Below are 14,096 nucleotides of genomic sequence, written 5' to 3' on the forward strand. Positions count from 1 at the left end.
TTAAGTGTTCGGACACCGCCTTTATTCCTGCTATCGGCTGCTGCGTTACGACCTCCCTGTGCTGGCGGTACCATATAATAACTGGAAGAAACGAGAATAACTAAATATCTAATTCCCGACCTGGAACGCCTGTTCCAGATCCGGAAAACGGAGATCTCTCGTGGGTTCCGACTGGTCACTCGACTGTTCTTCTGTGGCCGACGGATGTAGCAAGCTTCTATCTTCGCAGAATGCAAAAGAGTAGCACTGGCGACTCTGACTCGAACACAGGCCCCGCTCCCAGCATGTCCGACCCTCCTCGTCTCAAGAAATCCCGGACGATCGCCGCCGGGGATGCCTTAGCTCCTGCTTTGGTTCCTACGGTTCGCTGTCTCTCTACTTCTCCGGCGTCTTCGTACCGGCTCGATGGGGATGCGAATGTTGGGATCGCTGATCGGGACTGGCTTTATCCTTCTTTCCTGGGCCCACATTCCTCCAGGAGCCGAGTTAACATTAAGGCCACGAAATCTACCAAGGGCAGCTCCCCGCCCGTGCCACTGCGTCGGCCTCCCACACCACCGAGATCTGAATCTGGAAACCATGCTACTTTTCTGGCTGTCCCGCTCGCAGTGGAGAAGCCTAAGTTGGAAGAGGAGGTTAAGTTGGTTATGTCAACTTCTGGTGCTTCTTCTTCTTCAGTCGGACTGGCGGCGGCGGCTCCTCCAGTAGCTGGGAAAAGGATTCGTAGATTTGATAGCTCACTGATCTTCTCTTCGGTAAGTATCATTTATCGCCTTTTCCCCCTCCGTTTTCTTTTAATTTAGTAGGTCTAGCTGGGACTGTGTTGTGACTTATTTTCTCTTGTTGCAGTTAGTTGCTGCTTCAGTATTTTTCTTTCTTTACGCGGTTTCTATGCAGTTCAAGGTGGCAGAAATTGAGGTATGCTGCTTCCGCTTCGCTTTTTTCTGAACTGTATCTTTTACCGGCTCTGCGTAAAATTCGCAGCTTCGGTTGAAATGTTTTTGAAGACACTTTGACCTCACTTGGGCCTCGAGTGTTCCGTTCGTTTTGTTTCAACTATGTTTTGAGTTTGTATTTTGAAAAGGAAATTATTAGAATACGACTAATTGGTTCCTTTTTTGTTGATTACAGGCAGAGATTGTTAGCATTCGTACGCGTTGTAAGGAAAATGATGCATCTAGTCATAGTGAGAGTAAAATTTTCCAGCTTGACGATAGGATGGGTTCCTTATCGTCTTTCGGCAAATTTGACAGTAGAGCCATTGCTCTATACAGTGTGGTGATAATGCTTTTGATTCCTTTTCTATTACTTAGAGTTCTGGACAATCCTCCCAAAATAAACACTTTCTCCAAGAAGTCGAGGAATACTGATGAAGAAGTTTCAATAAAGAAGCGGGTTGCTTATAGGGTGGATGTTTTCTTCTCTGTATATCCCTATGCCAAGCTACTTGCGCTTCTCTGTGCCACTATACTTCTTATTGGATCGGGTGGGTTGGCACTATATGCGGTGAGTGATTCTAGTTTGTGTGAGGCGTTATGGCTTTCATGGACCTTTGTGGCTGATTCAGGAAACCATGTTGACCAAGTTGGAATGGGTCCACGGATTGTGTCGGTGTCCATAAGCTCAGGTGGGATGTTGATATTTGCCATGATGCTTGGACTTGTATCGGATGCTATCTCGGAGAAGGTGGATTCGTTGCGCAAGGGGAAGAGTGAGGTCATTGAGAGGAACCACATATTAATACTGGGATGGAGCGACAAATTGGTAATCTTTGAGGGTAACTTTAGTCTATGACACTTTTTGTCTTCTTCTAACAGGATCTGTTATTCGTGGTTAAATTGTAATAGTTAACTTCAATTTGGTGATTTTTTTTGTGTTTCAATCTCATTCCGTTAGAAAGTATTAGCTACGAATAGATTGGGTAAAAATGGTTTGCCATTTATGACAGGGCTCACTTCTCAAGCAGCTAGCAATTGCTAACAAAAGCACTGGTGGCGGCATTATAGTAGTGCTTGCAGAAAGGGATAAGGAAGAAATGGAGATGGACATAGCAAAGCTAGAATTTGACTTTATGGGAACATCTGTGATATGCAGAAGTGGCAGTCCCCTCATATTGGCTGACTTGAAAAAGGTTATGTAAAGGTGGTTTTAGGGTTCAACTGGAGAACATTTGTGCATTTTAATCTGCAGACATCTATTTGTGCACTTCATTGCTGTACCATAGTCTTTGTGATTAACATTTGAAGAGAGGAAGGCCATTGATTTAGATGATCAAACTTTTAAATTTTGTTTAAGCATAGAAAAATGGCTAAGTTAATGATACTATTATTAATTACATATTTCTTAGCATTGCCTAAAAGGAAAGGCCAAATTCTCATAGTTATTGAATCATATGCTCTCTTTAAGTACTTGAACTTGATTATATTCTCAATAAAATATATGATATGCTTGTACTTGGCATTTATTTGTTTGATTGCAGGTTTCAGTGTCAAAGGCAAGAGCTATCATTGTTCTGGCAACTGATGAAAATGCGGACCAGGTCTGGTTTTCTTCTTCTTTTTTTATTTCAAATTTTTGTGAAAAAATTGCTGGTTCTTGTACAATTGAACTTAATTTTTTAATAAAATTTCTGAAACTTTCTCAGAGTGATGCACGTGCTCTCAGGGTTGTACTGAGCCTCACTGGAGTAAAAGAGGGATTGCAAGGACATGTTGTAGTCGAGATGAGTGATCTAGATAATGAGCCTCTAGTGAAGCTCGTTGGTGGAGAACTCATAGAGACTGTTGTTGCTCATGATGTGATTGGGCGTTTGATGATTCAGTGTGCTCTCCAACCTGGACTTGCACAGGTTTGTTTCTTTCTGTTTCTTTCTTACCTCTTTTCTCCCCCATCCTTATTACCTCAGAGAGTTTATATGATCTGCAAACTAAATGTAACTTATCATTGTAAGCTTGGATCATCTACAACTTTTGTTTCTTATTTTCTTCTAGCAGACAATCTAGATGATTGTTAAGATACTTTCACCTAAATCCTATCTGTTTGCTTGTTATGGTTACATGAAGGCCAATCCTAATATGACACGCTCTAAAAATGGAAAAGTGATGTTACTATTTACTTTGTTTTGACATCTGCTTCTACCCCGCGGTAGGTTTCAGGGTAAAAGGGTTATAATTTATCACCTTCTCTCTAAAAAAAACTTAGCCACAACCTTCCTTAGTGAGCCAGCCAAAAGGTAGGGTGACCTGCAAATACTAAAAATGCCTGTGAGAGGAATTGGGGACTCTACATTATCACTAATGCCTGCCAGTCATTGTCACATGTTGGTCTGTTAGAAAGGTTCTTAAATTTTGTTTCTCTTTCACAATTTGGGAATCACTGCAAATGGAGGACATTAAACATCAATTGATACCTAACTGCATATTAAAATGAGTAGTCACTAATACAAAATACCCATCTCAATTTCACTGTAAAAGTGTAGGCTGTTAGTACTCAGTATTGAAGTTTTGGCTATTTCTCTGTTTTTTTTAAGAGAGTCTGGAGATTAAGGAAGCTGACCTCATTGGCTTGACATGTTTCTATTCACTGTTTGTAGTAATCAACCATTGCTTGTATACTGGCATGGCAAACTGCCTTATGTTGATTTGATGAGCTCAGCAGGAGGGAGCAACCAAATGTAACCTCTGTTTGTAAGCGTTGCAGTTAGGAAGAAGAAACTGCAAATTACATTGTTCTACAATGTGGCTTCAGTCAGCAAATTTTAGGGGTCATATTCTGAAACTTTAACCTTACTTACTCCCCTCAGGGTTTGACTGAGTTTATAAACAAAAACATGTCAAGGCCTTTCCAAAGAACAGGCTGTATAATTTGAAAACTGTTCCTAACTGCAGTTATTTGGTAATATTGGAAAGAAAGAAATTCATGCATTCCAGGGTACTCCAAGACTTATTGGGCTAGTCCTTGAATCCACCCTATGCTTTTTCTCTCAGGGGGGCATGCCTTTTGGGCCCATCTTCCCATCCCAAGCTCTTTCATAAGAAGGAAGTCACTCTCAGTGTCAAACTTCAAAGATGCTTCCCATCTCAACTATTATCCTGGGAACCCCCTCTGTCATGACAGCTAACTTCAAAGGGAGTTCCCAGGACAATCCCAGGCCAGCAATGTTGGAGGAGTTATCAAGGATTGTGGTTGTCAAGTATTTCTGGCCTTCTCAGGCCACCTGGACATTCAGATCCACTTAAGGAAACCAAGGCCTCACTGGAATAAAGATTATGTGCAAAATTTCTTAAGTCCAGTAATCATTTGGGAAACTCATCTCTGGTTGTTAACTGGTTGCCAAAGCAAACTCTCCTCCTTGGAGGTTATAGCATGCATTTGATGAAATTCAGGATATTAGTAGGTCTTTTCATTTCTTTGGCAGTAAGAGAAGCAGACCCCTCTACTGCCTGTACTGTCCCTGATGAATTACCGATGCCTGGGGTCCCCTGACCCCCTCTTGTTCTTGGGGAGCCCCTCCGACTCTATGTTATCAGATGAGTCTTGTCCTCTTGTGTTTTATGTATTATTTCTTATGTTTTTATAAAATATCTCTCAAAGTTAAAAAAAATAAAAAAAATAGTAAGAGACAACTGTTCTTACATTTTATAGTAGACCTTGATAAGTAATTCTAGTTCTGCTTGCTGTGCAGATATGGGAGGATATCTTAGGGTTCGAGAATGCTGAATTTTATATTAAGAGGTGGCCTCAATTGGATGGCATGCGTTTTGAAGATGTGCTGATTTCTTTCCCTGATGCAGTACCTTGTGGAGTTAAGGTTGCTGCAAATGGTGGTAAAATCATCTTAAATCCCGATGATGATTATGTTTTCAAGGAAGGTGATGAAGTCCTTGTTATAGCCGAGGATGATGATACATATGCTCCAGGTCCTTTGGCAGAGGTGACAAGTTTTGGATCATTTATGCTCATTAGTATACCGTATTCACTTCTCTGCTTTCTTTGAGTATCTATTGCATGTTTTTCTTAATGAAATCATGTAGTTTGTAATAATTTTTGGGGAATGGTGAGGAGTACTTGCGAGATTGTTTAGCTGGGGGTAAAGGCCACTTTGCTTTTCATTCCAATTGGTCTATCTGTGTGCATATTGGACCCATTGCTTGGTTTGCTGGATAATTGAGAAGCTGCTCCAATTGTGCCCAAACTGGATCATTCCAGTGAATGGTGAATATCTGACTCTTGATGTCTTCAGATGCAAAAAACAAGTGATGGTAAAAGTAGCTTTTGATTCAGTTGCTTTGGTTCTTCAGTTAGGGAGATATTTGGAAGTTGGCCTCTCCCATAAAGTACTGTTTGACCTTTCAATTACTTATCCATGTTGACAACACATGTTGAGTTTGTTTCTGCCAAATCTGGGATTCTTTTGATAGGCACTCAGCCGATATGCTGCACAATAGTTGAATGAATTTCAATCCATTTCCATCTGATTGACACATTCACGTCCTTTTTATCTTTGGCTGCTGATCTTGTTATCCTTCTTGTTACAGTTGTCTACCATTCAGTTCTTACAGTATCTCATCGGCATATATTTATAATAGCATCATTGAGTTCCAGCAGACTGATATTAAACATGATCTTTTGCTTTCAAAAAACAAGAATTTGATAATGTCTCAATCGAGGATGAAGAGGATAAGCTGTTGTTGTCCTCTTTCTCCCCTTCGATTTCTTCAGAAAAAGGAAAAAAAAGTTTTTGGAGTTGACTATGTACATCACTTCATTGTAGTACACGTGTTGTATTCCGTCTTTTACTAATCTATCTTGTTCCATAACTGTCTGATAGGTGCGGCGTAGCTCCTTACCTAATGTTCTAAGCCCTCCGAAGTTTCCTGAGAAGATACTTTTCTGTGGCTGGCGTCGTGATATTGATGACATGATTATGGTAATTATATAATGCATGCCATTTGACTTTCTACATGTTTGCATGGACATCTGTATCAATTTTTTTTCCTATCAATGCTATGCACTTAGAGTTCAGTAGGTATTTCTCAATTGGGTTCCAGAGTTTGGCGGTGTTTAAAAGTCCAATGGAATTGTTGGAAAAGTTTTAAGGCTAAATTCTCCTGTTTTTCTGATAAAGATTCTAGTTAACTCTCATCTCATTCAAAGCTGGTATGTTTTTGGTCCTCCTTATAGTGCTAAAGTGAATGGAGTGAAGAGCTACTCTTCTTTTATTTCAATCTCGATAATTTCTTCAATTGAATTGGTGCTAAAATTAAACTTTCTTGATTGATTGTGTTTTCTTTTGGTTTTCATTATCTGAGTTAATCTGTTGCATTTTTTTTGTCAGTGTAGGTGTTGGAAGCATTTCTAGCTTCAGGTTCAGAATTATGGATGTTTAGTGAGGTTCCTGAAATAGAAAGGGAAAAGAAGCTCACTGATGGTGGACTCGATCTTTCAGGACTGGAGAATATAAGACTTGTCCATAGAGAGGGAAATGCCGTCATTCGTCGCCATTTGGAGTCTCTTCCTTTGGAGGCATTTGATTCTGTGAGTCAATTATTTCTCCCTCAAAATAGCAAATGCCTCTTGAAAGAGGTTTCTTTTCATAAATTATGTGACTGCCATTGCTCACGTGCCTGGCACATTCCAAAGTGCTTCTTTTCTTTTCAAGTAGTTTCTGAAAATGCATCTCTCTTTCTTTCTCTCTCTCTCTCTCCCTCCCGTGCCCATGTCTCTGTGTCTGCGAGTTTTACTCTACTAATTTTTGGTTGAGAACTGACTGGTCTCATCAATTTCCATGAAGTATCCTCAGATACTTATTTTGGTCAATTTGGGATTTGTTTGATTGGCATGGAAAGCACTGGAGTCACTTCATGTAGCAAAATTATGTTTTATAAATGGATAACTATAATGATGCTCTATGCATTTAGCAACATCATCTAGCTTATAAAACATGATATGTTGATAGACTGCATATAGTAATCAGGCACCCTGGACACTTGTCCACTTTGCTTTGACTTTCACAGGATATAGCTAATACTGGCTAACCACTTAACCTAAAAGCTTTATTTTTCATTTTCTTGAAAAGTTTTGAAATGTTGTAAATTTCTTTGTTTTGTGTATATTCTTTTCTAATTACTAAAAATTGATGGAACTTCTCCGATGATGTCTATATTGACTGTGGACAAACAGATTTTGATTCTTGCAGATGAGTCTTTGGAAGATTCCGTAGTGCAATCTGACTCAAGATCACTAGCTACCCTTCTTCTCATTCGTGATATCCAGGTATCATCAATTTAACCAGCGTTTATTTTCCTAGAAAAGATTAAATATTTACAAATCTCTTTTATTTTTGTTTTAAAGTGGTACAAATTTCTTTTTTATCTGCCATCTGAACTCTTTGTTTTAGCTAATTACTTTACCTGTATTATAAATGAATGATGCAAATGACTGGCATATTAAGCATGAAATAGAAATCCTTTTTTCTCTATTTCAAGGACAAGACTGTCCTTAATGATTCTCAGTGTTGAGCCTTACTTGCATATTGAGGGCCCATCTCTCCCTTTCCCTGATGGTTTTTGGCTCTACTACGTTGATTATATCAACTGAAAGTCACACTGGATTGACTCAAAACTAAGATTTCTCATCAAGAAATACTATCCAAGAATTATTTGGTAGTTTTTTATCCTTCTTAAAGGATGCATGAAATTTACTTTACTTACTATTTAGCATCTATGGTTCATTTGTTCCCAGTTTAAGTTTCACTCTACATTTGATTCTCAATTTCATTGGGCTCTAACGAGTGCTCTTCACTAATGTAAGGGGTTTTTATGTTTTGTAGTGCTTCAAGTATGTGAAAATTTAGTTGAAGAATTTTAATTACTGCACATTGCATTTGTTTTATTTAATCTTGGAAAAAGTTAACGATTCTTTGCTCAATAACAGTCCAAGCGTCTCCCTTGTGGTGAGGCAAACACTACTCCTCTGAGGCTTGTTGGCTTCTCCCACAGCTCTTGGATCCGTGAAATGCAGCAAGCTTCTAACAAATCGATTATTATTAGTGAAATATTGGATTCAAGGACTAGAAACTTGGTTTCTGTATCCAGGATCAGTGATTATGTGCTCTCCAATGAACTGGTTAGCATGGCACTGGCAATGGTGGCTGAAGATAAGCAAATCAACCGGGTCCTTGAGGAACTCTTTGCAGAAGAGGTACCTTCTAATGAACCAGTTAAAATCTTTAAGAACAGATATAATTTGAAAAAAGATTCTTACAACTGTTTTTTTTTTTTTTTTCCTGTATACCCAACTTCAGTAGTAACTTTAATTCGATTTTTGGTACAGGGTAATGAGATGTGTATCCGGTCTGCTGAGTTTTACCTATATGATCAAGAAGAGTTGTCATTTTATGACATAATGGTTAGAGGTCGGCAGAGACAGGAAATTGTGATTGGTTATCGGCTGGCAGCTACTGAGGAGTTCATAATCAATCCAGTTAGGAAGCTAGAAGCCAAAAAATGGTCTCTTGATGATGTTTTCGTGGTCATCTCGCTTGGTGAATGAAGAAACCTAGACAAATAGGTGGTACGCTCCAGTCTCCGCTAAATTTATTAATCTTTTGTCATTGTAGCTAATTCTTGCAATCTAATTCTCACACGATCAAGCAGGGCTGTACACGTAATACAGCTAATCTCTCTGATCTCCCATAAAAAATTTCAAGGGGAAAGGAAAATAAAAGGAATAGAGTGATCTTTCCGGTTAGTGAAGAGCCAAAGTTCGAACCTGGACGATTCTGAACTTACAAGGGTTTGTTTCTTCAGTGCATCAAATATAATTCCAAGTCCTTCACCTGAGAAAGCTTTGTCAGGATGACGCTATTACAGAACTCGATATTCAAACATGTGGGTGTGTAGGATTGCAATCAGCAGACATTGCCCCAGATTCACAAGGTATTAGATCCTCGTTGATTTTTCAATTTTTTCTTTTACTCCTCTCCATATGAATCATATTGATACCAGTCGTTGTCACAACAAATTTCTGTACTTGATCGTATTTTATTGGAATCAGTAAAAAATCAACGCAAAGCGCATAATCAATTGCATCATCTTGAAACTTGAGTTATCTTTTAATTCCTATCTTCTTAACGCCGTGCATGACTTTCTCACTTTTTCCTGTTTTTTTGGGTCCAGGATTTACTAAACTACTATTTGACAGCAAGTCTTTGCAATTGCAAATATATAAACAATTTTTCGCCACTGATTCTCTCTATATAATATCCGGAACTTGGAAATCCAACATTTGCTGCAATATAGGATAATTCTGAATTCTGGATGGGTTCATGAAGAAGCGCGTAGCTGGAGTCCAAAAGAATTGGTCCATATACTCCGCACGCAGTCGCTTGTCCAATAACCATAAAATAAAACAGGCTTTTATGTTGTTCTCTTTGTCTCACTTGTTGGAGTAAACTTATTAGACGATGTTGATTCTTGAAGAATATGGTGGCGATTCTCGAGTCATTATCAACCCATTTTCCTATTAAAAACCCTCATAGTGTACAACACTCGACAGGGATGAGTGAGTCAATATCTGACTCGGTGACTTGTAATTATGAGTTAACTTGTTCCCCAACGTCAGTTATTTATAATCTCTAGATTGAACTTTCTTCTAAAATGGAAAACACGCGAAGTACATAGTAACTACGATCAAGCAACCTTAAGCTTCTCATCTTCCCACTTCAAGAAACCCAATAAATAATTCCTTGGCAGTAACTGAATAAAAAACCTGGACTGTTCTGGGCGACAAAACTTGTCAGAGTGGGCCACCAATTCAGTGCAAGCCCCTGACGGTGAGCGGTGTGGACTGAGACAGCCAAGACGCACCAGTTAAAGAATTTACCACGTTTGCACGCTTTGCCTTTCGGTGGAGATTATACTGATCCAAGACTTGTACAGAGAAATAGAAAGAGGAAGCTTAATTATTTTCTTGGATGAACATTTCAAGTTTGAATGCTCAGAAAATGAAATCCTTTCTCCACAACACATTCACACTATAACATAAGATACAGAAAACGAAGCAATCAGACCTCAAAATTTTTCCCTTCTGGGAAAAATTTCTACGCGTCAAGTACTTTTGCACAACACATCGTCGAAATCTTCTGGGAAGATGTAAAATTCATCAGAAGGAGATGTCCATCATGTCTGCAACCAAGCTCTCCATCATCAAGGTCTCTACTTTCGAAGCACAGCGAGCGTTCCTGGATTTCTCGCCTGCATAGTTGAATTAATGGCTGAGTGAGATAGACCAGATCCGAGTACTCAGAATAAATAAATACTTTCTACCCTTGTGCCATGGTTGTTGGGATATTCAATTACACGAAGCCAATCCGTAGCAGAAGGGTGAATGGGGCTCCATTCAAGTTTTATTGAACTTAATTGCATATGATAATGGAAGGAGACTCACCATAGAGGTTTTGCAAAGCGTAGTCCTTGGGAACCTTTTTGAGAGGGCAAGCAGAGAGAGGAAGAACTGGGAGGTTTTCACAGTTGCAGATCTCCACCATATATCCATCTGGGTCATGGAAAAAGAGCTGATCGACCTTGATCCCTCCCTCCTCTACGACTGCCGTCACATACTTGATCTTCATCTCTTCCAGTTTTCTCATCACCAGTCTCATGTCGGAGCACTGGAAGGAGATGTGATTATCTTTGGGATTTATGACTCCTTTCTTCTTTGGCATGGCGTCTGTGGTGTTGCATTCCAAGAGATGGATACCGATCCCGTAATTGAACAACCTGAAGAACATGTAATCAGCCAGAGGTCATTTCAGAGTTTAAAAAACATGAACTGAAAAAGACCAGTAATGGTTTTCAAAAGCTCAAAGCCTGAAACTTACCAAGCTCCTTCGAACTTGAAGGAAGAGGGTCTTTTGATGAGCACAAAGCCCAAAACCTCTTCGTAAAATCGCACTGATTCACTCACTGATTTGCAGACAAACGAAACATGGTTTAAAGAAAGCAAAGGAAGGGGGGATGCCCCCTCTTCTACATCTCTCTCTATCTCAACCCCCATCTCTGTGTTCCTTTATGCCTCAACGCTCTCGGCCTCTCCCCGTCTTCCCTGTCTCTCTCTCTTACACAGATATCGCGGATCGCCAGATACCGAATCATTCCCACTTTACCGTATAAATAGCCCGTGCAGAATTTTTAATGCAAGCAAGTGAAGTCCAGCAGACGTGTGGATCTGGCTCCTCAAAACCCACGCAGACACAGAGTCATGCTTCTTATCCTCCACCTCCGTCCTTTTCTTCCTATTTCCTATAAGAAAACTGGAAAGTTTCGACCTTCAATTTCTGACAGGGATCGATCACCAACCCTCGATAAACAAACCGCGTGGATCTTTATAGAAAACCAATGACTGCCTTATTTGATGACTTGAAGACCGCTTTATTAATACGTAAACAGCCCATATTTTTCACAGGCTTCCTCCATTGAAATCAGAGTAGCATATTACCATTTTTTACTTTGCTTACGTACAAGTTTTAAGCTACAGACCTCCAGCCAACGACTGTATCAGGGGTCTCGCCCAGTATCCACTTCGTCCCAACTTCACATGATTTACAGTAAAAAAAATCCTTTAAAAAGACTTTTATTATTCATACAGATTATCTAATTCATTTCAAAGAGATGCGAAAGGGTAAGAATACGAAAGGGTGAACATAATCTTCCGTTTTTTAATCTGTAAGCTCTGAAATTAAAGAAGAACACTCAAGTTCTTTTTTTTATCGAATGCTGATTGCGTCCCATAATCAACTGAGTAAGATTCTGCGTTAGGTAAACATCATCTTTAAAAAATGATCCCTGATAAGCCAGTTCGATAATGGAGTTAATAATGTCTGGCTCAAACCTCAACTGAGATTGATTGATCCCAAATCAATCAGGTCCCAATCAGGATTCCATAAAAAATTCATTTAAGAATGCAGAAGCAGCTACTTTCAGACAAAAATTACACATCAAACAGTCCGTTTACCTCAAAATCACATGGATAAATTCCCATTTAGTAAGAGGATCCTATATCCAGGCAAGTCTTAGCAATGCAACTTGAGATGACAGAGGGTTGTGCTCGAGTTGACTTGGGGTCCGGTGTCAATAAACTCCAACTCATTATTTAACGCTTTGCACTGGTCATGCCTTGTCCCATGAGACCATGACAAGAACAGCTAGAAAAGAAAGACGATGGATAGCTACTTTGATTCCATTGACTTTCACATTAAAGGTCGGAGGATGATACGGAGACGATGGTAGTCCTAGTTGAGCACAGGGTCAAAAGATTGCATTCACAGTACAAGGATTCTGAGGAAGAAAAGAAAAAGAACAGACTGTAATTTTCCACGAATGTTCGCTGGGTGAATTGGGCATGTCGTGCCATCTCCATTCTCCCGCCTGCAAGTATAAACTTCGAGAAATCAATGCTACCCAAAAGAATATCTATAAACGTGAAACATGCAGCCTACCGAGAAAGAAAGAGACGTTTTTTTAAAAAAATCAGTTTCTTATATTCTGTTTTCTATAGTGGGAAATGAAAGAATAGATTTCGTACGCGGAGTGGTTTTGTTGCAGGTCTGTTGCTTCGTTCACCTGACGGGACGGAGTGAATTCAGATGTGCGAGCGACCACCGACAACATAAATGTTAAAACCTGGGGGCAATAGTGATATGCGCAAATGACCTTATACAAGGACCGGGCCGACCTTATACAAGGACCGGCCCGGTCGATATCTCAACACTCTGCCGCATAGGACAACCCGTGTAAAATTCGGGTCCCAACATACAAAGGACAAATTTTGGGGGGGGGGGGGGGGGGAGGGAGGAAGGATTTGAACTCGTGACCAACCTGCTCTGACACCATGTTGAAACCAGTTATGCTAAAACCTTGAAGCAATAATGAGAGGCATAACATGACCTTATACAAGGATGAGCCCGGTCGATATCTCAACAATAACTGAAACACAATCAGAACTGACTTTAGTTTTGTACTTGTTTCTGTACCGAAAAAATGAAGAATGACTTGAGAAGATGGGAGGAAGGATTTGAACTCGTGACCAACCTGCTCTGACACCATGTTGAAACCAGTTATGCTAAAACCTTGAAGCAATAATGAGAGGCATAACATGACCTTATACAAGGATGAGCCCGGTCGATATCTCAACAATAACTGAAACACAATCAGAACTGACTTTAGTTTTGTACTTGTTTCTGTACCGAAAAAATGAAGAATGACTTGAGAAGATGGGAGGTTGGTCCCGCCACTTGTGTTGTGATAAGAGCGATGACACCAAGTTTGCTTGCTCTTAGATGCACTGATGGTGACGACGAAGAGAGAAATGATGGATGAAATGATATGACTCCCGATAGAGATTCAAATAGTTTTAGGTTTTAGGAACTATTTAAGCTCTGATATGTTTTTATGCAATTTTAATAATTGTTCTAATTTTTTTTATGTAATTTTAATAATTGTGCAAAATTTATTTTGGTTTTATGCATACTTTAGTTTTTTATGCATATTTTATATTGACCTAAATATAAGGATTATTAATTGACATTCATTGTAGTAAATTATTTTTATGTCATATTTTAGGTATACATTTGAATAATTGAGTAATTACCACAGTATTTTTAATTATGCAAATGTCTAGTGATATTATGTTTAGTCACATAAAGTTAATTGTGATTAATCATGGAGGTATAATAATTTAACCCCACAGGGGTAAATGTTATATTTACATAATTAATCAGGATAGGAAAGAAATATTTAAAAAAAAATTTCTAGTTGCCCACAGGCCTAGAATATTCCTTTACACACAAATTTCTAGGTCCCATGATAAAGAGATAATAAATCGCATATGCGTTACAATTTAATCCCACAGGAAAGATTATAATGACACGCTGGTTTATTTGTTTGGATTATTTACATGGGTAAGTATTCAAAAAATTTGGTTTCATTACGTGTTTAATAAGTTTGTTATCTATTTTTTGCAGCTCTTCAAACTTTATCTGTCCCAACCTTTGATTCCTCTATTGTTCTCTTAAATGGAAAAAATTATATTGAGTG

General features: G+C 39.1%; 2 protein-coding genes across 6 annotated transcripts; one reads left to right on the top strand and one right to left on the bottom strand.

Annotated features, from left to right (window-relative positions):
* Nucleotides 1-65: 65 nt before the first annotated feature.
* On the top strand, nucleotides 66-9,529 carry LOC137957005 (ion channel DMI1-like). 5 transcript variants are annotated; one of them, XR_011113299.1, is made up of 13 exons: nucleotides 72-755; nucleotides 850-918; nucleotides 1,132-1,764; nucleotides 1,949-2,131; nucleotides 2,480-2,539; nucleotides 2,645-2,848; nucleotides 4,685-4,933; nucleotides 5,831-5,929; nucleotides 6,343-6,537; nucleotides 7,183-7,275; nucleotides 7,936-8,202; nucleotides 8,335-8,939; nucleotides 9,180-9,529. XR_011113299.1 is itself a non-coding variant. In XM_068804701.1 (13 exons), exons 1-12 carry the CDS (start codon nucleotides 231-233, stop codon nucleotides 8,551-8,553), a joined length of 2,796 nt encoding a protein of 931 aa, XP_068660802.1. In that variant the 5' UTR covers nucleotides 72-230; the 3' UTR covers nucleotides 8,554-8,574; nucleotides 8,811-9,143. The 5 variants fall into 5 exon arrangements, 3 of the variants coding, with proteins under 3 accessions (XP_068660802.1, XP_068660801.1, XP_068660803.1); XM_068804701.1 differs by lacking the exon at nucleotides 9,180-9,529 and having other exon boundaries at nucleotides 8,335-8,574; nucleotides 8,811-9,143; XM_068804700.1 differs by lacking the exon at nucleotides 9,180-9,529 and having other exon boundaries at nucleotides 8,335-8,574; nucleotides 8,658-9,139.
* A 420-nt stretch (nucleotides 9,530-9,949) lies between these two features.
* LOC137957007 (glyoxylase I 4-like) lies at nucleotides 9,950-11,293 on the bottom strand. Its single transcript, XM_068804705.1, has 3 exons — nucleotides 10,883-11,293; nucleotides 10,450-10,781; nucleotides 9,950-10,256 (listed from the first exon to the last, which is right to left on the bottom strand). Exons 1-3 carry the CDS (start codon nucleotides 11,056-11,058, stop codon nucleotides 10,165-10,167), a joined length of 600 nt encoding a protein of 199 aa, XP_068660806.1. The 5' UTR covers nucleotides 11,059-11,293; the 3' UTR covers nucleotides 9,950-10,164.
* Between the last annotated feature and the right edge of the window lie 2,803 nt (nucleotides 11,294-14,096).

Source organism: Aristolochia californica, unplaced genomic scaffold (assembly GCF_029961685.1).
Source record: "Aristolochia californica isolate CCGP_79_NKW_82.1479 unplaced genomic scaffold, dmAriCali1.0.hap1 SCAF_2, whole genome shotgun sequence".
Taxonomy (NCBI): Eukaryota; Viridiplantae; Streptophyta; class Magnoliopsida; order Piperales; family Aristolochiaceae; genus Aristolochia; species Aristolochia californica.